At 45.9% G+C, this 22,203-nt stretch overlaps 1 protein-coding gene and 1 long non-coding RNA gene across 8 annotated transcripts; one reads left to right on the forward strand and one right to left on the reverse strand.

Annotated features, from left to right (window-relative positions):
- Pla2g10 (phospholipase A2, group X) lies at nucleotides 1-11,791 on the reverse strand. 7 transcript variants are annotated; one of them, XM_087571079.1, is made up of 6 exons: nucleotides 11,554-11,791; nucleotides 11,141-11,425; nucleotides 10,785-10,858; nucleotides 8,686-8,836; nucleotides 8,252-8,358; nucleotides 1-528 (listed from the first exon to the last, which is right to left on the reverse strand). In XM_087571079.1, the coding sequence occupies exons 4-6, from the start codon at nucleotides 8,754-8,756 to the stop codon at nucleotides 386-388; spliced, it is 321 nt and encodes a 106-aa protein (XP_087427205.1). In that variant the 5' UTR covers nucleotides 8,757-8,836; nucleotides 10,785-10,858; nucleotides 11,141-11,425; nucleotides 11,554-11,791; the 3' UTR covers nucleotides 1-385. The 7 variants fall into 7 exon arrangements, with proteins under 7 accessions (XP_087427205.1, XP_087427209.1, XP_087427208.1 ...); XM_087571083.1 differs by having other exon boundaries at nucleotides 10,785-10,855; nucleotides 11,312-11,425; nucleotides 11,554-11,772; XM_087571082.1 differs by having other exon boundaries at nucleotides 10,785-10,959; nucleotides 11,312-11,425; nucleotides 11,554-11,769.
- Nucleotides 10,491-11,716, forward strand: LOC148002736 (uncharacterized). The gene is made up of 2 exons (XR_015631401.1): nucleotides 10,491-10,618; nucleotides 10,764-11,716. It is a non-coding gene; the product is annotated as an uncharacterized LOC148002736 (long non-coding RNA).
- Nucleotides 11,792-22,203: the final 10,412 nt, after the last annotated feature.

Here is a 22,203-nt window from a genome sequence, read left to right on the forward strand (position 1 = left end):
GACAGGTAGGGAACATGCTTTATTACACTAACAATTCCTAGATGTATCGTGGCAATGTTATTACCACAAGCAAGCCTAAGCAGGTGTTCATTTGACCACCAACCCTCTGCAGCAGGTTACACAGTAGTAAAGCTTTTTGTAAAGTTGGACTTCAAAAATTATATCAAGCCCAACACAGTTGCAGTTGTATAAAACAGGCCCAGGACTCTCAACCTTCATCAAACTGGCAGCTCCACAGGCTCATAGTCCTGAGTTCACGAATGGAGGGAGAAAGCAAACCCAGGCTTCATCACTTGGCCTCCAGGGACTCCTGCGCAAATCGAAGGCTGTTGTTCATCACTGAAAGCGAACTTCATTTCCATGTGCAAAGGGACATTTCAGCCTATTAGTTGCACTTGGGTGAGTCCTTCTCACATAAAACCGAGGGGAAGAAGAGGTATTTCAGGTGGTACTCTGTGTCTGCCAGGCAGTATGCGAGCGTCTCATCACACCTGCATAGGAGTTCTTGGCATTTGTTCTCTGCCGGTCCTGGAAGGAGTAGGGAAACTGAGGTTAGAGCAGCAACTCCGAGGCACATGAGAATAAATGCCAGGTGAGTGTAAGCTCGAGGCAGGACAGGTTATAGTTTACATTTATGTGACACTTGATAATGTTCCACTAGCCCAGCATGGACAAGACCACTAGAGGAGGCAGCAGTGACAGCCAACTTCTACAAGAAAGGGACTTGACATGCCAAATGGAAAGTCCATACAAACCTTTGTCGTCTCTTTGTCAATATTACACTATTTCACTTAGGAATCCATTCAGGTAAGACTGGGTGCCTGGCAACTATCAGGCCTTGGTTCACAGTTCTCACTCTGAGTTTCGTGACCTCCTTTATGTTAAACAGAAACAGCGGAGGGTGTAGCTCAGTGGTAGAGCACTTGCCTCGCTTACATGAAGCCCTAGGTTTCATTCCTGCCACAACCAAAACAAAGTAAGAAGTAAGTAAATAGGATAAAATCATTCTCTACTTTATATGGTAACTACACATCCTGGGTGAGATAAGCTGTTAACACAGTGCCCATCCCAGAGTTGGGGGTGCCCCTGAGTTGATAGAGTGACTGTTTAGCATGCACAAAGCCCTAGGCTCTATCTCTAGCACCAAATAAGCCAGCATCATGTCATTTTCATGTAACCCCAGCAAGTGGGAGGTAGAGGCAGAAGGATGATCTGACATTCAAGGTGATCCCTGACTACCTAGCAAATTTGAAGCCAGCATGGGCTGCATGAGACCCTGACTCAAAATATGGGCTCTGGCTGGAGGAAGCAGCCAGTGGGAGCACGCCTCTGAAGACTGTGCATAGTCCCCAGTGCCTTCCTCCCTCCCTGTCTGTCACTAATGAAGTGAACAGTCTTTATCCTGGCACTCCCACGGCCATGAAATTCAGCTGTATCATGAGTGAAGGGCATGGAGCCAATCACACAATGAAACCTCTCTGAACTACCAAGAGCTTGAGAACATGGCCTACAGGGCAAGCTCCAGGCCAGCCATGGCCAAATGGCAAGACAATTTCAAAAAAAGGACGGAGGTAGTCTGTCAATTTAAGAGCTGAGGATGTAGCTCAGTAGTGCTCACCTAACATGCATGAGGCACTAGGCTAAGAATTATTACTCAATGGCCAGTTCTGTGTCTACTTGATACAAGCTAAGAGTCATCAGAGAGGAGCAGCCTCAATTGAGAAAAATGCCTTCATAAGAGCAGGCTGTAAGCAAGCCTGTGGGGCATTTTCCTAATTAGTGATTGATGGGGGAACACTCAGCCCATTGTGGGTGGCGGTATCCTTGAGCAGATGGTCCAGGATTCTATAAGAAAGCAGACTGAGCAAGCCACGAGAGGAGCAAGCCATTGAGCAACACTCCTCCATGGTCTCTGCATCAGCTCCTGCTTCCAGGTTCCTGCCCTGTGTGAGTTCCTGTCTTGACTTCCTTTGGCAATGAACAGTGATATAGAAGTGTAAGCTGAATAAACCCTTTCCTCCCCAAGTTGCTTTGGTCACGGTGTTACATCACAACAACAGTAACTTTAAGACAGTTAGCTTATTGACTAATTCAATATTAAGTAATTAATTAAACAAATTTGTTTAAGTACATTAACGATGTTGGTATTCATTTAATTCTTCAAAGACACTGTATACACCTTAAATAGCCACCCGCCGTGTTCTCATTGCTGATCCTGAATCTCTTCTGTGACTGCAGAAATTGACTATCGTATACAAATGGAGTCATGTGACCTGTTGAACCTGGTTACGGTCACTCTGCATCATGTTCTTAAAGTTTACTATGTCCATGTCACAGCAGATATGGCACTTCCGCCTTGTGGGTGTTGGAGAGATAGCTCTGAGGTTTACACAGGACCTGGGTTTGATTCCCAACACCTGCTGGCTCAGAACAGTCTCTAACCTGACTCTGTAGGATACCCTCTTCTGTCTTCTGTGGGCACTTGCTGCCAAGCCTGAAGACCTTGATCCCAGGACTCACATCATGGAAGGAACTGATTTCTGCAAGTTTTTCTCTAACTATCATATATGCATATGCATCCATACACACAAGAAAAGCAAGGCAGGGACAGGGGAGAAGAGCGAGGGAGGGAGGGAGGGAGGGAGGGAGGGAAGGAGGGAGAGAGGGACAGACAGTGTTGTAAGAGTAAGCCGGGTCTCTCTATTACTTCCAGTTCTCACACAAAGCCAGCAACTTTTCCCCCCAAAGTTTTCATTTTTAAAATTGTTTCATTTTCATTTATCTTTTGTGTTTGTCCACAAGTGTCACAGAGTGATTATGGAGGTCAGAGGATAACTTGAAGGACTCAGTTCTCTCCTGTGACCATGTGAGTTCTGGGGATGAAACTCAGGCTGTCAGGCTGGGGGGAGAGCATCTTTAACCACTAAAAACATCTTGCTGGCCCACAACCATGTTTTATTATTGCCATCTTACTGATTAGAAAAGTGAGACTGAAAGGAACTACTCAGCCAAGGTCACAATCCTGGGAAGGAGTTACCAGGATTGTAGCCTAGAGTCAGTCCTCTCCCTGGCAAGAAAGACTCAAAAATAAGCAGGTTCACCTCTCTCTCCATGGCCTGAGAGCCAAAGATGATCACTTGTTCAGGAAGAATGAAAATTCAGGAGTGAGCCTTGTGGACACTTGGAATCCCAGCAATCAAGAGGCCGAGACAGGAGTTTGAAAAGTGCAGGCTAGTCAGCCTGGGCTATGGTATGAGACTAGTATCTCAAAAATAAATAATATATAACGGAAGAGGAAAAATAGCTTCCATGGGTTATACTTAAAATTAAAGCCTGCTAGTAAATATTATTGTAGACCGAAAATTTTAAATATATTTGTCAGGCCCATAAATGGAAAATAGGCCAAACCTGTAATTAAATAAACAACTATGCTCAGAATACTCCAAGCAGACTAACAGAATATTTTTGTTGAAAATGCATAACAGAAACCTTGGATCGTTCCTCAGGGAAAAAAGCTCCGAAAACAAACACAGGCTCTCCCAACAAACAGCAGCAAACATTCCGTGAATACCATTTCCACACGCATGTTACTGAGAACACACACATTGAAGAGGAAGGTAGGAAAGCCAGAAGATGCAAGGGATACAGGTTCAGTTGGAGCAGAATGCTTGCCTTGCGTGTACAAAGGCCGACTTCCATTACCGGCACCACCTGACCAGAAGTAGAGGCAGGAGGATCACAAGTTCAGTGTCATGCCTGACTACATAGAGTTTGAGGTCAGCTTGGGACATAGGAGGCTTTATCTTAAAGAGACATGGTTAAATACGATGGTGCCTGGTGCACAGTCAAAGTCATATGCCATGACAAGGGTATGTGAGGCATGCATTTAATTCCAGCACTCAGGAGGCAGAACTCTGTGAGTTCAAGGCCAACCTAGTATATAGCAAAATCCAAGACAGTCAGGACTACATAGAAAAACCCTGTCTCAAAAAACGAGGAGGAGGGAGATGGAGGGTTGTAATGTCTCCACAGTGATTCAACTTCACTCTTTAAAACATTTTTTTCTATTTATTTATTTTGATTTTGAAGGGTTCAGTTTCTTTGGTGGGGAGAGGCAGGGCTACATACACACCACAGCACATTTTGGTTTACCATTTTACTATGTGGGTCTCATGGACCAAACTCAGGTCATCAGGCTTGGCCCCAAACACCTTTCTTCACTGAGCCATCTGGCCCACCCCAGCTCTGCCTTTCTTCCTTCTTTTTTTTTTTTTTTTTTTTTTAACCTCTGCAAAATTCAACTTCCAGGTAAGGAAACTGAAGCCCAAACGGGTTGTTATTACCTCAGTGGAATGTCATCATCAGGCACCTACAGTCAAGTGATTTTCAACCAAGGTACTAATGAAACCAAGAAAGGATGTCTCTTTAACAGCGTTGAGACAGCTGTATAACAATAAACCAAAAAATGAAGTCAGAACTATCCCCCACTGTATGAAAAGTTAACTCAAAGTGGGCCACTGCCATAAATCTCAAACTATTAGAATTAAAGAGAAGAAAACGTACAGGTAAACCTCTGCAGTACTGTGTTTTCTCAATGGATTCCTTTCTTGTTTGCTTTTTGTTCTTTTGAGATAGGGTTTCTCTGTGTAGCCCTGTCTGTCTTGGAATTCACTCTGTAGACCAGGTTGATCTCAAACTCAGGACCTACCTCTGCCTCCCAAGTGCTGGGATTAAAGGTGTGTAGTCAGCACCACCTGGCTCTCAATGTATGCTTAAAGCATCAAAATAACTGACTAGGATGTCAGTAAAATGAAAAACTTCTGTGTTTCAAGGACTTTATTCTGAAGGGAGGACAGAAAGGAGGACAACCCACAGAAAGGAAGGCAGAGCCACAAAAAGGGTTGAAAATTCAAGACATAAACAATTCTCACCATAGCAAAAAAGACAATCCTATTGAAAGCTGTCTGTGACAGGGATCGGTAAAGAACCTGTCACAATGGCCATCCCTTTGGGGAAAGGGCTTTGTTGTAGATGAGAAAGCAAATAACCAGAGAATAAGAATAAGAGTCCAGAGTATAAAACAAAACCAGGCTAGAGAGATGGTTCAGTGGTTAAGGGCACGGACTGCTCTTCCAGGGGTCCTGAGTTCAAGTCCCAGCAACCACATGGTGCCTCACAACAATCTGTAATGGGACACAGCCCTCTTCTGGTGTATCTGAAGACAGAGACAGTGTACTCACATACAATAAATAAATTAATTAATCTTTAAAAAAACCAAACAAAATCCTAAACTGGGCGGCCAGGGTTATCTGCAAGGGAGAGAGGAGACAGCAAAATAGAGAGATAGAAAGAGAAGAGCAGGAAATAAGGATGAGTAGCTGCTGGGAGACAAGCAGAGCAGGCCTGGGAGTTCTGGGTAGGAGAGGAGGTGAGAGGGGCCAGGATACTAGGTGAGGGCTTTGAAATACATAGTGGGTACTTTGAATAGGGACTGCAGGAGCCTGGAAGCTAGCATGGGCTTGGACACACACCTTTGATATATTGCTTATATCTGCCATAAGTATATGTCAATGGAGAGCCATGTGTCCCTTCTGCCACAGGTACGGGAAGTGACTCCTTTTTGTGAACAGAAAACTTGATTCACAAGTTCCTGACAAATGCTGGCTTTTATCTAAACACCAGAAATCCTCCTATAGTCCAAGGGGATGAAATACCTTTGATTCAGAACCTTGGAAGAAAAGACAGGCAGAACAAAGGTTCAAGGCCAGCCTGGGCTATGTGAGACCCAGTCTTAAAAAGCAACCACAACTCCATCCAGGCAGTGGTGGTGCATGCCTTAAAGCCCAGCAATTGGGAAGCAGAGTTAGGTGGATCTCTGTGAGTTTGAGACCAGCCTGGTTTACATAGTGAGTTCTAGGACAGCCCACAAAGAAACCTTGTCTCAAAAGAGAGAAGGGGGGTTGGGGATTTAGCTCAGTGGTAGAGCGCTTGCCTAGGAAGCTCAAGGCCCTGGGTTCGGTCCCCAGCTGGTGGGGGGGGGGGGGGGAGAGGAAGAAGAAAAAGCACTCGGTTGGGATGACTTTCCCCCACACTTGGTATCAAATGGTTTGTGGAAGTGTCCCAGTATTTTTAAGTGTTAATTGCTGTTGCTATTGTCCTCTCAGTGGCCCACCATCAGCTTTTTATATGTAAATGTTTGTCCTGCCACCTGAGGATTTTCTGAGACTAGGTTAAAAAGCAAGCTGCCAGGGAGGCGTCAGTAGCCCTTATCCTGGCCAAAGGGCAACAAACGGACGCCACACTGTCCTGCTGCTGATTGGCTCAGACTGGAATGTGGCTCTTTAGAGAATAAAGAGCTGACATCTAGAGCAATTAGATGACAACTAAAGCAAAGGCAGCCAGGAAGGTATGAAGGCGGGAAGAGAATAAGCCGGCAAGAGGAGACAGAAGCATGTTGGGAAGGAAGCAGGAAGGTAAAGGGTTAGACCAACATGGTGGGGATGCAACGGCAGGAAGTTGGGTTAAGGTAGACCATAGCTGAGAGTCTGCCCCAGTGAAAGGCCATCAATCAGCCTTATAATGACTCGTGGGCTCTGCCAAAGCCTGAAATAGTAATAAAAGATTTAAAAAGAAAAAGTATAAGAGAGAACGAGAAATCACAAAAATTTGATCCACCTATATTATTTGTGAGCCTACACACAGGAGGTCAGGACAGCTGGATAGAGTCAGTTCTCTCCCATGGGTCCTGGGGATCGAACTCAGCCTATTGGGTCTGGTAGCAAGTGCCTTTGCATATTAAGCCAGATTGCTAGTTTGCTTTTACACTTTAAAAAAGGGAGAGAAAGAGGGAGAGAGGCATGCTGGGGGTACACCAGGGGGTTCAGAAGGAGGAAGAGGGAAGGGAAACAATGCAATTACAAGTTATAAAATTAAAATAATTTTAAATTTTTTTAAATGATGGATTTTTTTTCAGTGTGGTGGTCGTGATGGAACCCAGATCACCAGCATTCTCGGCAAGTGCTCTCCCAATGAGCTCTCTGAATTCACAGTCCAGCGAAACCAAATCTGGGGCTGGAGAGGATGGCTCAGTGGTTCAGGTCTTCTGGTCTTCCAAAGGACCCAAGTTGGTTCCCAGGCCCACACTGGAGTGGCTCTAAGCTACAAAGGAATCTGATGCAAGTACTGAAGTCAGGGGCGCACCACATACAGCATACTCAATTGAAATAGTAACAATAATAAATGATTTAATATATTAATAATTATAACCAATATATGTATATAATAATATTATAAAGCAATGAAATTTGTATTGTGTTTATTCTCATTGAAAAGGAAAAAAGGAGAGAGCTAGGTCATGAGGCTGAGTGGAGAACACTTGTTTCGTATGTTGAGGCCCAGGTCTAACCCTAGTACTGTCAAAAAGAGAAAAGGAAGAAGAGCCCGGCACCTCCTTTGTTTGCAACTCCTCAGAGTACTGAGTCTCTGCCCCCACTGTACTCCTACTCACAGTTCATCTGTATGATCACTCACTCTGCGTGTTTAAAAAGTCAGTTCTGCATTTTAAGTTATTTGGAAGAAGACTATAAATGGAAGGGCACCACTAAGCCTTAGTGTTGGCACCCACAACGGGACAAGTACTTTACCATTAGTGACACCCTGATTGCCCAGTAGACTTCAAGGTGAACATCCAATTAGGTGGCGCATACTCGGAATCCTAGCATCGGAGCAGGAGGAGTAAAGAGCTTGGAGCATGGGGCTTTAGATCAGTAGCCACTAGGGAAGGAAGCCATGGCTCACCCCTCAGCTCCGGGAGATAAGGGACAAAATCACAGACAAAATCACATAGCGTCACCAGCTCTACTTTTAACATTTTTTAAATTGAATTTTCTTTTTGTTTGTTTGTTTAGTTGGTTGGTTTGTTGTTATTTTGTCTGAGATAGGCTCTTCCATGGATCTACCTTATCCTCTGTCCAGATTGGAGCATATTCTACAGTTCGGGTGCATCATGAGCACATCTGCTCAATCTCTTCCTGATGGACTTTGGGATGTTTACACCCAGTGTCTTTTCCCTCCTTTTGGTCCAGACACTGAAGACATACATGTGTATGTGTGTTGCAAGGGTTCGATGACACTATCATGTGGCCTGTGGAGAGCTACAAGCAGTGGCACTTTACCGAAAGGGCTGTACCATTTGGATCTCGCAGGATGTCCAGAGGACACTTGGGCAAGTCACATGTTGTGAGGCACTCACCACACAGGATGCGATGGTCCATGCACTTCCACGGGTATCGGTCTAGCTTGGGGCTGCAGCCGGCATCCTGAGCCTGAGAGTAGCAGCAGTCATGGTAGTAGCAGCACCTGGAGTGAGAGTGGACAGACCAATGGCCATGTGAAAGAGGGAATTCTGCTAGCCTTGCCATCTGACCAGGGCTGGAGTGACAAAGATTCTCAAGGAGCTAGTATCCCCTGATGGACACGCTGTCCCTCACAATCTTGAAGAAAAATTGTTATAGCTGGATATAACTGCCCAGCCTCACTTGCTGAGCCTGCCAGTCTACCCCTGCCTGCCTCCTTGTAACTCTGAGCCCCAGCTACCCTAGACTTCAGTTTAGAGTTTTTCTTATATCCCTTGGCTGTCCTAGGACTTGGGAGACCTTTTCTCCTCTGGGCCCAGTGTCCACTCACCAGTCAATGGCATCACGTGGCTCTCCGTGGCCACCAAGGCCACAATAACAACCATAGTTCATGTAAGCCATCGGCGATCGAGGACCAACACAATCCAAGGTCCCTGCCAGTTCCAGGAGTCCACGCTTGTACACATGTGACCTCCTGGTTGCTGAGGGGTAAGCAAAGATCATAGGTTCAAGGTCAGAGCTTCCCTATCCCTGCAGTGAGAGGCACTGGCCTGAGAAAGACCTAGATTGTAGCAACTTGACTGGGTTTGATCCCGCTTGTAGGTATGTAACCTTGGAAAAATTACAGATCTGTGTCTGCTTTCCTCATTGGCTTAGTGCAGGATAAGGTGGCATCAAGTCACAGAATAAAGTGCCTTGTACAATACAAACTCAATGGCAATCCTGATTTTTTTTTTTACTTTTTCAAGACAGGGTTTCTCTGTGTAGCCCTGGCTGTCCTTGAATGTGTTCTGTACAACAGGATGGCCTCTCAAACTCACAGAGCTCCTCCTACCTCAGCCTCCTGAGTTCTGGAACTAAAGATGTGTACATTAAAGCCTGCATTTGAAAGATAAAAAAGGAGGCCCTCTGAGAAAAGTAGCCTTTCCACTCCCACAGCCCACACGCTGGTGCTTCATTATCTGTGTGTAAAGGGGGACTACAGGATGGTAGATCTGAGATCCATGAGCTCATTGGCAGTAGAGATGGACAGACTCCCAAGCCTGTTTGCTGATGTGTGTGAGGACAGTGGAGGTGAAGCCTTGCCCTGGGCTGTTGTGACTTTCATCTGTCACTTAGATCACATCTCCATCACAATAACTTATTTGAGGGCTCTACACTAAACTTAAATAGAATCGTGTTTTCTCTCAATGGTTCCACTCTAAGAGGTTGGGAGGAGGTTTCTAGAGGTGGTTCAGATCAAAAGATCAGAAAAATCTGGTCCATTTAGAGAATCTGGGGCTTTAACCCAGATGGTGGGCATGCACGGCTGACAGAACTAGGTTCCATCCCCAGCATTATATGAAGAAGACATTACCATGCCTGTAATCCCAGCACTTGGGAGGTTGTGGCAGAAAGATCAGAAGTGACACTTACCCTTGGCTAGATAGTAAGTTCAAGGCCAGCCTGGGCTACACTTTCCCTTCTGATGATAAATCTGCCGTCTTCTAGCAGTCCACCCACTTGCCTTGAGCCGTTCATGGTTCCCTTGGATTTGGGGCACAGCTCCCAGTTCCACTGTCCTCCAAGCCCCAGGGATCCCAAGCTGGATCCCCAAGCCTTCCTACCTCCCCAGAACTTAGCTTTCCCTCCAGTCAAGCCATCACACTATTGCCCTGCCTTCTCTTCAGCCTGCTCCCGGCTGCCTTACTCTGACAGTGGCCCATGCTGCTGCTGCCTGTTAATAGGAGTGCCCTTCTAGCTTGGGTGCTCTTACAGAACAGATCTCTGACTCAAGTAGCTCTGGCACACAGAAAGGATTCTAGGAAAGGTCTGTTGACCTCAGGTGCCACCAAGTCCAGGTAAGACACACCTAGCCTAACCACTCCCAAACACTATACCCTGGAACCATCAACAAAGCTCCCCCTTTCCCACCCCCAACCCCCCAGCCACTCACAGAGGCTAAAACAGCTCATGAAGGGCCCAGGTGAGGGACACACATCAGCACTAAGTTTGGAACCAAAGAAAACACTCCCTTTGTGCCAACATAGGTGGGGCAGGTCAGGCTGGGGTCTGTTTGCTCTGTCTACCTGTGGGCAACCTCCAATGGCAGTGCCAGGACTCACAGGGCATTGTAAAAGCCCAAGATATACACCCAGAATGGGTTGTCCTAGGCATCCTTGAGCTGTACAAGTGCTGCTCGGAGCAACTGTGGCTTCTGAGGTGTTGATCTGGGTGAGCCTGTCCAGGAGCAGAAGCTTCACAGCTGCACCCTCCGTACACAGGTAAGGCCAAGGCTGGGTCTGTGCCTGTATGTCTTACTTCCTCTAGGATTGGGGAACCACCAAGAGGAGCCTTTCTAAAGGGGGCTTCCTCACTCACTCTACTACTCTGGAATTTAATTTCTGTCCCTGTTCCTCCCATCCACAGGGTCTTGCCTGGAAGTCTTACCTCAGACCCCACAAGCAAGAGAAGTGATAGCCAGTTCACAGGACTCAGGATCAGGGGCTAGGAGCTTCAGGCTGCTGGAGAGGACTGCAGTAACTATGGAGTTCATGAAGGGAGGACTGATAGCAACCCCTCTCCCCCTTCTGAGTTCCTGAATGAAATGCCTGAGTGGAGGGCTCTGGAAGGAATCAGAGATATGACTCCTGAGTGTCTGGGAAGATGGATTTATGGCCATCTGAAGAAGGGCCTGGGGATTTTAAGACTTCCGGGTGCTGGAAGGGACTGTTGAGTTGGGGTGGTGAGAAAAGTAAGGAGGTATGGAATCTGACCCAGGCTGGACGAAACCAGTCCTCACTTACCTTCGCTGAGACAGGATCCAGGTCCCAGTAGCAACAGCAGCAGTAGCAGCAGCATTATAGCCCGTCACAGAGGTGGCCCACACATAGGAGCGTGACAGGTGTGGGACTGACCAGAAGGGCCAGTATACACACCAATCCTGCCGACCCCCCCAGCCCCACCCCCTACCTCACCTTCTTTCCGTGGGGCGGAGTCAAGCAGGAGTGGTCACCTGGAGCCTTGGGGAGTGTCTGTTCCGGACTTCTGAAGATTAGTTCCAAAAAGTAATCCCGACAGCAAATGGAATGCTAAGGCCAAAGGGGATCAGGTCCGGGGATGCCTCCACAGAGTGTAAAGATGCTGCCTTGCTGTTAAAATGCAGGGGGTGGGGGCGGAGGGTGGTATGCTAATTTACCCCGGGGCTATGCTAATTTACCTTAGCTTTTTACGGCGGTAACTAAGTGCTCCTGTGGGGCCATCACAATTAACACTCTACAATCTCCTCACTAATACCACCACTAAGTGAGAAACTGAGGTAGTCAAAGGTTGCCCAAAGTCAGGTAGCCATTTCTAGTAAAAAGAACTGGAGAGTTGGTGGTGGTGGACTCAGAAAAACCTGAGGCGTTCTGAACCAGCCTGGACTATACAATGAGATAGACCTCGGAGAGGTGGGGGAGGGGCGCTGACGACACAGGGGCTGGAATGGAGTGGGCAAGATGCTACACCATCCTCGTGCAGGAGTTTCTATTCCATGCAGATCCGTCTCAGGCTTTCCTTTTATTGATTCTGGGGAAGGTTTGTAACCAGGAAGGCATACTCAACAGATGCTACATTCTGAAAAGGCATGACAATTGGACACATTATTGCTTTTCGCCCCTGAGGCGCTACTATTACAAAGGCACCAATTTCTTGTTGTTTGTATTTCATACCTCCTGAGGGGTAGGAAAAATCCCCCTACCTCATGCACAATTTCTTTTTTTTTCTTTTTTTTTTTTTTAATTTTTTTAAGATTTATTTATTTGTAAGTACATTGTAGCTGTCTTCAGACCAGAAGAGGGCATCAGATCTCACTACAGATGGTTGTGAGCCACCATGTGGTTGCTGGGATTTGAACTCAGGACCTCTGGAAGAGCAGTCAGTGCTCTTAACCACTGAGCCATCTCTCCAGCCCTCATGCACAATTTCTAGTAAGGGTAAGAATGATCTCCAACAAAGAAACAAACAAAAAACATATTTTAAAAGTAAATGACAAGGTGAAAATGGGTTTCCCTGGCTTGAAGGTTCACACCACAGGTTGTGAACCTAGGTGCCCAACCCGTTCACTGTCATAGACACTGAAATGACTCAGGGGGAACCACACAAGCTTAGAGACCTAAGTTTGATCCTAAAACCCATGTAAAGAGGGAAGGAGAGAACTGATTCTACCTAGTTGTCCTTGGGCCTCTGTTCCTGTACTGTGCCCTCATATGCATCATGTTCATATATACGCACTAAAATAGTAAATGTTTAAATGCTAAGTATTAAAAGTAGGGAACTTATTGGGTGGTGGTCCATGCCTTAACCCCAACACTTGGGAGGGAGAGGCAGGTGAGTTTCTTAAGTTTGAGGCCTGCCTGATCTACATAGTGAGTTCCAGGACAGCAGGGCTACACAGAGAGACCCTGTCTCAAAAAAAAAAAAATATGGAGGAGGAAGAGAAGGAAGAAAGAAAGAAAGAAGGGAAGAAAGAAAGAAAGGAAGAAAGAAAGGGAACCATGACTAGAACTCATTTCACTTAGTACCCAACCTGTCTTGGCCCCTGCTATAATAATTCATTCCTTACCTGCTACCCTGGGGGTAAAGCTCTCCCCATTGGAGTTTGAGTGCCTACCATAGTCTTGTGTCATGCTTCTTGTGTAGCCATCACTGATCTGCCTGCCTGGTCTTGCTCACCACTCAGTCAGAGCTTTCAATAAAGGACAGATGAGATTTCAAATGCTCCAAATTTTTGGATTATAGAAAATGTGACAACCTGAATGTTCAGCACCCTTAGGGAAGGGCAAGGCCTCCTGTGACCTCAACACTCACAGCCACCTGCCTATTCCAGGAGGGTCCCTGCAGATAGCCATGGGGAACTGTTTTGAAATTGAAGTCCTGGTAGATACTAGGGTGCTGAATTGACAGATAAAAACCAGAAGTTGAGAGCAGGGATAGGGCTGCTCACAGGTGACTCCTCAAGACTCGTCAAGCACAGGGCTCCTCTCTTGGAGCCCCTCCCATGGGAGTTCTTTCTCATTTTTCCTTAATCTTGCTCTAAAGAAAAGACATTGAGCTCTTGGAAGGCTGAGGTAGAAAGATTGTTGTGAGTTTGAGGTCAGACTAGACTATGTAGTGAGTTCTAAGCCAGCCTGAGCTACTGAGTGTTGTGCTGCTGTGCCTTAGGACCTGAATCTGATTCCAGGAGTTGTGTGCTGGAAGTAGAGAACCACCTCTCTCCACAGGCACATGGACCACATTCCCCACCTCTGTCAGCTAAATAAAGGTTAGAAGAAGAATTAACTCAGCTGCTTGGGAGGCTGAGGCAGGAAGATGACGAGTTCAAGGACAGTCCAAGAGAGGTCAAGCTCAAAGCTGCAGAGTGAGTTCAAGGTCAGCCTGAGCAACTGGCATTCTTTCTCAAACCAGGGATAAGGGGGTTAAAGGAAAGAAAAGAGAGAGCTGGAGATGCCCTTCAGTGTATGTTTGAGACTGGAGGGGAGGAAAGAGAAGAAACCTGATCCAGTCTCTCTGGTATTCATTCTCTGTGTCCCTAACATGGACTGACCACCATGTCCTCAAGGGCAGGTCCTGTAATGGGGTATAACAGGGCACTGGGTGCAGTTTTGTCCCTAAAAGTCTCTGCAGACTGCAGGGGTGAGATAAAGATATAAGGGACATGAAGATGTGAACAGGACGATGACAGGATAGCAAAGGATTTTGGTTCCAAGGTATGAGCTTCCAGGTCTCAGACTGCATGATTTGTCATTTCCCAAAAACAGAGCTGGAGCAGGTGGATTTCTTGTAAAGGGTATTGAGGGAACAGAGGATGAAGCGCAGAGGAAGGCAAGGACAAGTTCCTGTGTCCAAGTGAGCACGACTCACACAAACAGGACTTCCTAGAGGTTTGTCCAGAAGCTGAATCCTAAGTGCCCATTCAGAGAACAAATGGAAGAAGTTTTAGGCTCCTGCTTTTTATTGGTTGAGGGTTGCCCAATGGGGAATGCCACAGAGAATGAAGCTGATAAATCTAGTTAAAATCCTGGTGGTCAGAGCCAGCGCTGAAATCCGCTGAGGTAAAACATGAGGTCAGGGACAGAAATCTTGCAATTCCTCTCCCTCAGGACTCAAAGAAAACTCTCCAAGCCAGATGAACTTTCCAAATAGTTGGGAATGTGGTGAGACCATGGAGCAAAGAAACCCAAAGGAACTCAACTAGGCAAAGGTCCTGCTGCCAGTAGGAATTCCTGAAGTGGTGGTACAGGCCTCCCCCTGGTGGACAAGCTAAGGCATAAAGAGTCATACCAGGAAGTATTTGATTTAGGTGTGGGCAAATGGAAGAAACTTATTTTCTGACTATAAACATTGCAAAGCTGGAGATATAGTTTAATGGTAGAGAGCCATAGTATTGGAAAAAGAAAGAAAGTGTGCATGTGTTCACATATGTATGCAAATGAGAGATGGGGGAGAGGGAGAGGTTTGTAGCAGCTGGATATTGGCAGAAAAGGAAGTATTAATGGAGAACACAAAGAGAACAACTAAACAGGATTGTGTGTGTCCATAATCCCAGCTGTCTGCAGGCTACTGCTGAAAGAACACAAGTTCAGGTCTTGGTTACATATTGAGTTGAGGCCAGCCTGGGATACATGAATACACACACACATGTACAGACACACACACACACACACACACACACACACACACACACACACACTCCAGTGTTTGGTCAGCTTGTATGTTTTACCCTTGATGATATTGATCATTTCACCTAGCAGGCTGGAAGTTGGGTCATTTGACCAATTAAATGTGGTGAAAGAGACCTAGGTCACTGTTGGTATTCTGTTTAGGCTCCACTCCCACAGCTACTTGGCAGCAGCCAGGTAAGCTCCGCCCCACAGTTGCCTGGCAACAGCCAGCTGTGCCTGAGCCTATAAAAGGGGCTGCTTGCTCCCTCCTCTCTTACTTCCCCTTACCCTCTCTTCCTCCTCTTGCTCTTTGTTCTTCTCTGTTCTTGCCCCCATTCCCCCCACCACGTGTCCATGGCCGGCCACTTTTTCCTCTCTTCTTTTACTCTTTTCTCATTAAACCTTCCACATGGAACCATGATGTCTGAGTGTCTTCTGTCGGGGCTCGGGCCGAGATTAAAATCCTAACAGGCAGAAGCTTTTACAAGTATCAAGTGTCTGGATATATCTATCATTCCTTCTGCCTCAGAACTGCTCGTCCCAGGGAAAGCTAAGCACTTAGTCGTCTGCTGTGCTTATAAGGTATTGGAAAGAAACCTTTTCTGTCTGTTTGTTTTTCAACACAGTGTTTCTCTGTGTAGTCCTGGAACTCATTCTGTAGACTAGGCTGCCCTTGAACTCACAGAAATCCTCCTGCCTCCTGAATGTTGGGATTAAAGGCTTACACACACACACACACACACACACACTACATGCAAGTGCAAAAAATCTTTTTAAAGTTAAAAAAATAATTATATGTTTGTATGCATGTCTCTATATAGGATATAACCTTGTGAGTGCAGGTGCCTGTGGAGGCCAGGAGGATAGCTAGATCCCTGGAATGGGAGTTCTGGGTGATTGTGAACCTCCTGACCTGGGTTCTGGGAGCCAAACTGGTGTTCCACAAGGTCAGCAACCTCTCTTAACCATTGAACTATCTCCCTAGCCTAAGAAATAAATGTTTGTTGTTGTAAAGCTTTGAGAATTGTGCTTGCTTGTTACTGCATCGATACTCCATTTGTCCTGAAGAACTGATACTATTAGAAGAACAATGTATAGAGTTTTTTTACTATGGCCTTCCTGAAATTTTCAGAGAAGACTCAGGGTGAAGTCTTTCCCTTAGATGGATCTTGATTTATATTCCAACTATAATCTGGGAGACTTTGGATAATTCATTCCCTTCCATGTGGCTTGTTCGCCACAAGAGTCAAATAAATTATTTAGTTGTTATAACTTCTGTAAAGAATTTTGCTTTGGAGCTGAGGATAAAATTCAGTGGTAGAGCACTGTCTACCATGCATGGGGTTTATTCCCAGCATCAAAAACAAACAAAACAACAACAACAGACACCCCCCCACCCCAACAAAAAAGGAATTTCTGGTGCAGGTACAATGTATATAGCCCAGAGCAGGTGCTTAGGGCCTTTGAGTCAGTCAGTGTTACAGCCACCCTGATTCTGTGGAGCTGTAGTTATTAGTCAGACTTGTGAGAAGCCACTTAGCAAACTAAAGAGACAAAGGTTATTTTGACTCACAGTTTCTAAGAGTTCTTAGCTCTGTAGATTCTGGGCCTGTGCCAGGCACAGAATCATGAAGGAAGCTGGAAGGGTGTGGAAGTAGAAACAGCTGTTCACTTCATAGCAGCAGGGCACAGAGAGCTGGGAGACAGCCATCCAGGGACGGTGGATGTATTCAAAAGCTCACCCTCTGGGACATACTTCCTCAACTAGGTCCCAATACCTAAAGTTTCCAGAAAGTTCCAAAATAGTTTGTAGGGGGCAAAGTTTCATACTCAAGCCAGAACAGGTATTCATGAATGTGACACTGTTTGATAGTATACAGGAAGACCAGGTCTTTGGGTCCTGATCGCCTGATTGGACTATCTTAGGTCTGCCAGTTTCTGGCTTGAGGGCCCTGGGGGCAGCACAGTGCCTGGTGCCTGGTTTCAAAATACAGTGACTACTTTGGGACTGAAGAGGTGTCTCAGCAGTTAAGAGCACCTCTTCCAGAGGCCCTACACACCACACACACACACACACACACACACACACACACACACACACACACACACACACACCCTATTCTTTTTCTTACTGTTTTCACCATATTTTCCCCTCCTGGACCCATCTTCTTCTTCCCATAAACAACACTTTTTGGAGGATCCAGTCAGTGTCCTGTGCCTTTGATTCAATTCTACAGCTAGCCAGGTGTAGTGGTTTGCCCTGGAGTTATCTGTATTTTGATGGTAATTCCACTGCCTCAAGGACAGCTGCCTAGTCATTTCTCTGTCGGCCTGTCTGCCTCTATCTCTCCCTCATGCACCCACTCAGAGGTGCTCTTTCCACCCCTTCTTTCCCCAAAATATCCTCTCACACTAGAAAAAAAAAAAAAAAAGACTACAACATGGGACGTTTGGAGGAAACTCTGTTCCCGGCTTCCCCCAGCACCTCTTGAGAGATTGCTAGGATGTAGTACTTCTGGGGAGTGAGTAACTGGCCTGGAAAGCAGAAGTCACTGCAGGCCTCCTGTGGTCTCCTGTGCTCACTGTTTATCCACTGTTCAGCACCAAGAATGGGCCATTTTCCTACCAGACACTCCTCTTCCTGGAAGGCCCAGTGCTCGGTGTGAGTTATGGACCATGTGAACAGAGCCACCACCTGTGTCTAAATGCAGGATATTTTCAACCTCCTGCTGGCTCCCTCAGGCCCTGAAGTCAATAATTCTGTCTTAGTTACCGTTCTACTGCCATAACAAGAGACATCATAACCAAGGAAACGAAGTGCCTTGATTATGGGGGCTTGCTTACAGCTTTCGAGGGTTAGTCCCTGGTCATCATGGTAGGAAGCAGAGAGACAGTGCTGGATCAATAGATGAGAAGTTTACATCCTTACTTGCATGCAGAGAGACACACATTGGGCATTGCATGGGGTTTTTAAACTTGAAAGCTCATCCCAAATGGCACACCTCCTCCAACAAGACCATGACTTCCAATCCTTCTCAGACAATTCCACTAGCTGTGGACCAAGCATTCAAACATAAGGGGGCATTCTCATTCAAACCACCACAGCTATCCACACCCAGGGTTTCTGCGTTGATTATGTTTTGTGTGCATCAAATCATACCATGTGCAATCCAAGGTCAGCTTACCTTCCAGGAAGCAGAGTCAAGATGACGTGATGACAAAAAGTATGTGGGGACAGCACTGTGTTGGGCAAAAGGACAGACAACACTGGGCAGGGACAAAGATCACACTGTAATGTGGACACCACTCATTGCTTGACACCTCTGAGGGTGCTCTTCACGTGCAGAAACGATTGTGGTTGAAAGAAGATTTTTGGTTTATTTTGACCAGTTTATTATTTTGACCATGGACACGGTTTGTTTTCTGAGACACTCTATAACCCTTAATGAATGTTGGTATCTGTACCTACTTCCCAGGGACATAGTTACATATATTGAAACCAGTTGCAACATAGTTACATGTGCTGAAATCAATCTCCCTTCAGATCCCAGGGCCAGATATCTGAGTGTAACCACAACCATCCTTTCTGTATCTGGTAGAGGGTGATCTTTATTGGAGCTTCTCTCCCCTCTACCCAAGCAGGGCTTCTCCAGGTAGCCTTGGCTATCCTGAAACTAGATCTGTAGACCAGGCTGGCCTCAAATTCACAGGCATTTGCCTGCTTCTGATTCCCAAGTGCTGGACCAAAGTTTGAGCCACTACCGCCTGGCCAGCTTTTTTTTTTAGGTGTGACTTTTAATACACCAGCCTTTCAAGATGGGAATCTCAAAATCTTTTCACCAAAGCTATCTTTATATTGGAGGTGTGGTCTAGTTTGAGTATGGTATGGCCTTGTTGGAGGAAATGTAGGATTGGGAGTGGGCTTTGAGATTTCAGAAGCTCAAGACAGGCCTAGTGATCAGACATAGAAGTCTTAACTACCTGCCCAGCACCATGTCTGCCTGGATGTTGTCATACTCCTGCCATGATGATAATGGACTGAACCTCTGAACTGTAAGGCAGCCCCAATTAAATATTTTTCTTTATAAGAGCTGCTGTGGTCACTGTTCCTCTTCACAGCAATAGAACCCTGGCTAAGACACATCTATAACCTCAGTTTGGTATACCTTAATGGATATCTGTTATCGATCTTTGCTGTGGAAAGAGTACAAGGTACCTTCTCCACATGCTCGGTCTCATCAATTTTTAAGGCAAAGCTGAGGTTGCAAGGATCCCCATAGACTTGACTTCAGGTCCTGAGATGGCAGGGATATAGAGGAGAATAGGATGTGGGCTAATATGATGCTCAGAGCCCAAGGAAACTAGAAGGCACTGAGGTTTGGGGAAGGTGTCTAGCAGGACAGCTTATCAGCCTCTATTCCCTTTTGTCTGCATCCTGGCAGCCACTCAGAGCTATCTGCACCACAATTCTCCACAGAGCTCAGTAAAGTGACAAAGTATCTTGTCCCTGCCAGCGGGGACCCAGTTATTCAGGGTCCCGAAGGGGTGCTACCCTTGGGCCTAAATGGGGGGCGAGAGAAGAAGGAGACCAAGCAAATTTCTGTTGTCAAGGTCTCATTTATTGGGATGAATGTTACAGCTTTTAAGGCTTTCAGGTAGGGGGAGTGTCCTTTGTGAAACATGAAGGAGGGGGAGATGAGGGTATAGGCAGTGATAGCTGGAGGCAAAGAGGTCAGGCGATGAGGTCAGGTGGTGGAGACACTGGGTGTAGACTGAGGAGATAACTGGTATCTGCTCGAGCTGAGGCATCCCTTGAATGTTATCTTCCTGTGCCGTAAATTCATGGGAGAGGCTTTCATTCAACAATCTTAAGGCTTATGGCAGTCATCTTAGGGCTGAGTCTCTGTGGCCAAACAGCCCAGAGTCACCTAGTCACTTTGAGCCATGAAGTCAAAAAGCGGCTAGGCCCAAATCCAATATGGCTCCGTGCATCTACCCCATTTTTCTTTTTTAAAAGACCATTAGGTGGAAGTAGTGGTCTGAGAGAGATCAGACATGCCTCACAGAGTGCCCAGCTCGGCCATGGTGAGCCACTCTTGCAGTTAGGACTGCACCCCAATGGCTAGGAATGAACTTATGCTGTAACACACCGTTCTGGGCTATACGTGTGTGTTATTGGGGGAGAAACTGGGCAGAGGAGCATTTGACCGGCCCGCACGTTTAAACGGGGTGTAGCCACCTCTGTCTTAGGATCGACCTCTTGAACCCCAGCCTTATCCATCATAGGATCACCTTGTCACCCCCAAGGTTCCTGTCTTAGATTGGTCAAGGGTCAGAGGAAGTTGCCCGTCCCTGAGGATAGCTACATTAGATCATCTTCTCATTCCTCTTATTTGAGCCCAGGGGCGAAAGAGTAGGGGCCAGATGGCATTAATATAAGAGATTATGGAAATTGAGCCTCTCCCGATAAGTAGTGGGCACCTCATCTAGTTAGTTGTCTTTCTGGGTCTCCTCAGCTGTTACCACCAAGGGCCGTAGTCAAGCCGCTCCTGTACTAAAATTTAGAATTCCCAATTGTTAGCAACTACTCCTGAAAGTTCACCCACTGTGCTTGCCTAACAATAGATTGGGGGAGGGTAACTCCAGACACTGCAGACACAATGGCTGCAGCAGTAATGGCTGCTACAATAGCAGCGAAAATGCCAAGGTCTTTCCCAGGACAGTTCAGGATCGGTCATTCTTCTCTGGAACAACCAGCAGGCAATGGAACCATGTCTGAGATCTGCAGAACCAGGGCAGAGTTCTCCAGTCCACAGCAGCTTCACGCAGATGGCATTTTTGTGAAGCTATAGACTGTAAAATGACAACACCAGTTAAGGCAGCAAGAGTCGCCAGGGGAATGAGGGGAGCAGGGGTAACAGCTGGAGTCCAGTCTTCTCCAGAAAGCAGCAGTGCACAGAGGGTCTGAGCATAGGTCACAGTGGGACGGGACACACACAGTGGTAACGCTGACTGCAGCAACGCCAAAATCTCTGTTATGACAAAAGATGAGGGGGGATCTTCCATCTTCCTCTCTGGGCAGAGGAATGACTCTAGGGACCCGAACCAGGAGAGCTGAATCTTCATGTAACCAGGATCAGCAAGTCTCACCAACCATCTCTGGCAGCTGGCATACTCTTGTAGCATCCTGTAGAAAAAACACAAAGATTCCCTCTTCCCCATATAAAATATCTGAACAGGATCATGCCAATATGTGGATCTTTTTATTTCACCTAGGCAGAAGTATGCCTAGTTGTAGGGTGCCATAAACTCAGAGTGTTCCTTGGCATCCAAATTTTAAAATTGGAAATAAAAGGAGTATTATTAAATAATTGTATAGCATACAGGGATGTAACTCCCCCCTTTTTATTTATTAAGATATAGTTAAGATATTATTTATTAAGATAAGTCCTTTGAGGATTAAATTGAGGACACTGAGCACTTGTATTTATAAATTGACTTGTATACCAAATTATTGTCTCCAGCATTATTGTTTTGGATATATAAAGAATGAGATTTTTTGACTAATTGTTCCTATGTAAGGCCTATAATCTGCCTGGTATCATTGTCCTCCCTTGCTAAGGGGTCCAGGCAATCCAGTTGAGTTCTTAAATGGCCTATAAAGGAACAGTACTTAGTGCTCTTAACCACTAAGCCATCTCTCCAGCACCTCACAAGTTTTATTTACCTAAACATAAGCATTAATTAGAAATGCCAACTCCTGTAAACATTGTCCAGATTCAGTCATACTAGAAATCCCTGAGCCGCAGAGTTGAAAGTAAGCAAATGGAGTCTTCCTCTTTTCAAGAGGGTGTGTTATCAACTCCATTACCATTTTCAAAGAGCTGGGTCTATGGTTTTGTTTAGTTGTCTGAGTCAGAGCACTGAAAGGACAGTGAGTTGTCAGACATTCACACTGAAATCATCACTCACTGATTTTAAGTAGAAAAACCTGCCTCTAATAAAGCATTAAGTAATTGTAAAATTTGAGGGCTAGTAGTATCTAAAAGGGGAAACTTTTTAATCAACTGTAAACCATAAGCCACACATTGGCTATCAGTATATGAATTGAAAGCTTGATTTTTTTTAACATTTTAAAAACTGGCCACAGTTAATTAATAATCTGT

The sequence above is a fragment of the Rattus norvegicus genome, chromosome 10 (assembly GCF_021556685.1).
Source record: "Rattus norvegicus strain SHRSP/BbbUtx chromosome 10, alternate assembly SHRSP_T2T, whole genome shotgun sequence".
Classification (NCBI taxonomy): Eukaryota; Metazoa; Chordata; class Mammalia; order Rodentia; family Muridae; genus Rattus; species Rattus norvegicus.

Excerpts from the sequence above, each read along its gene's own strand:
- Pla2g10 (NM_017176.3), bottom strand. The coding sequence starts at position 11,195 with ATGCTGCTGCTACTGCTGCTGTTGCTACTGGGACCTGGATCCTGTCTC. Across the intron at positions 8,837-11,140 it reads TGGATCCTGTCTCAGCGAAG|CAACCAGGAGGTCACATGTG; the intron begins GTAAGTGAGGAC and ends CTTACCCCTCAG. Across the intron at positions 8,359-8,685 it reads CCACGTGATGCCATTGACTG|GTGCTGCTACTACCATGACT; the intron begins GTGAGTGGACAC and ends CTCTCACTCCAG.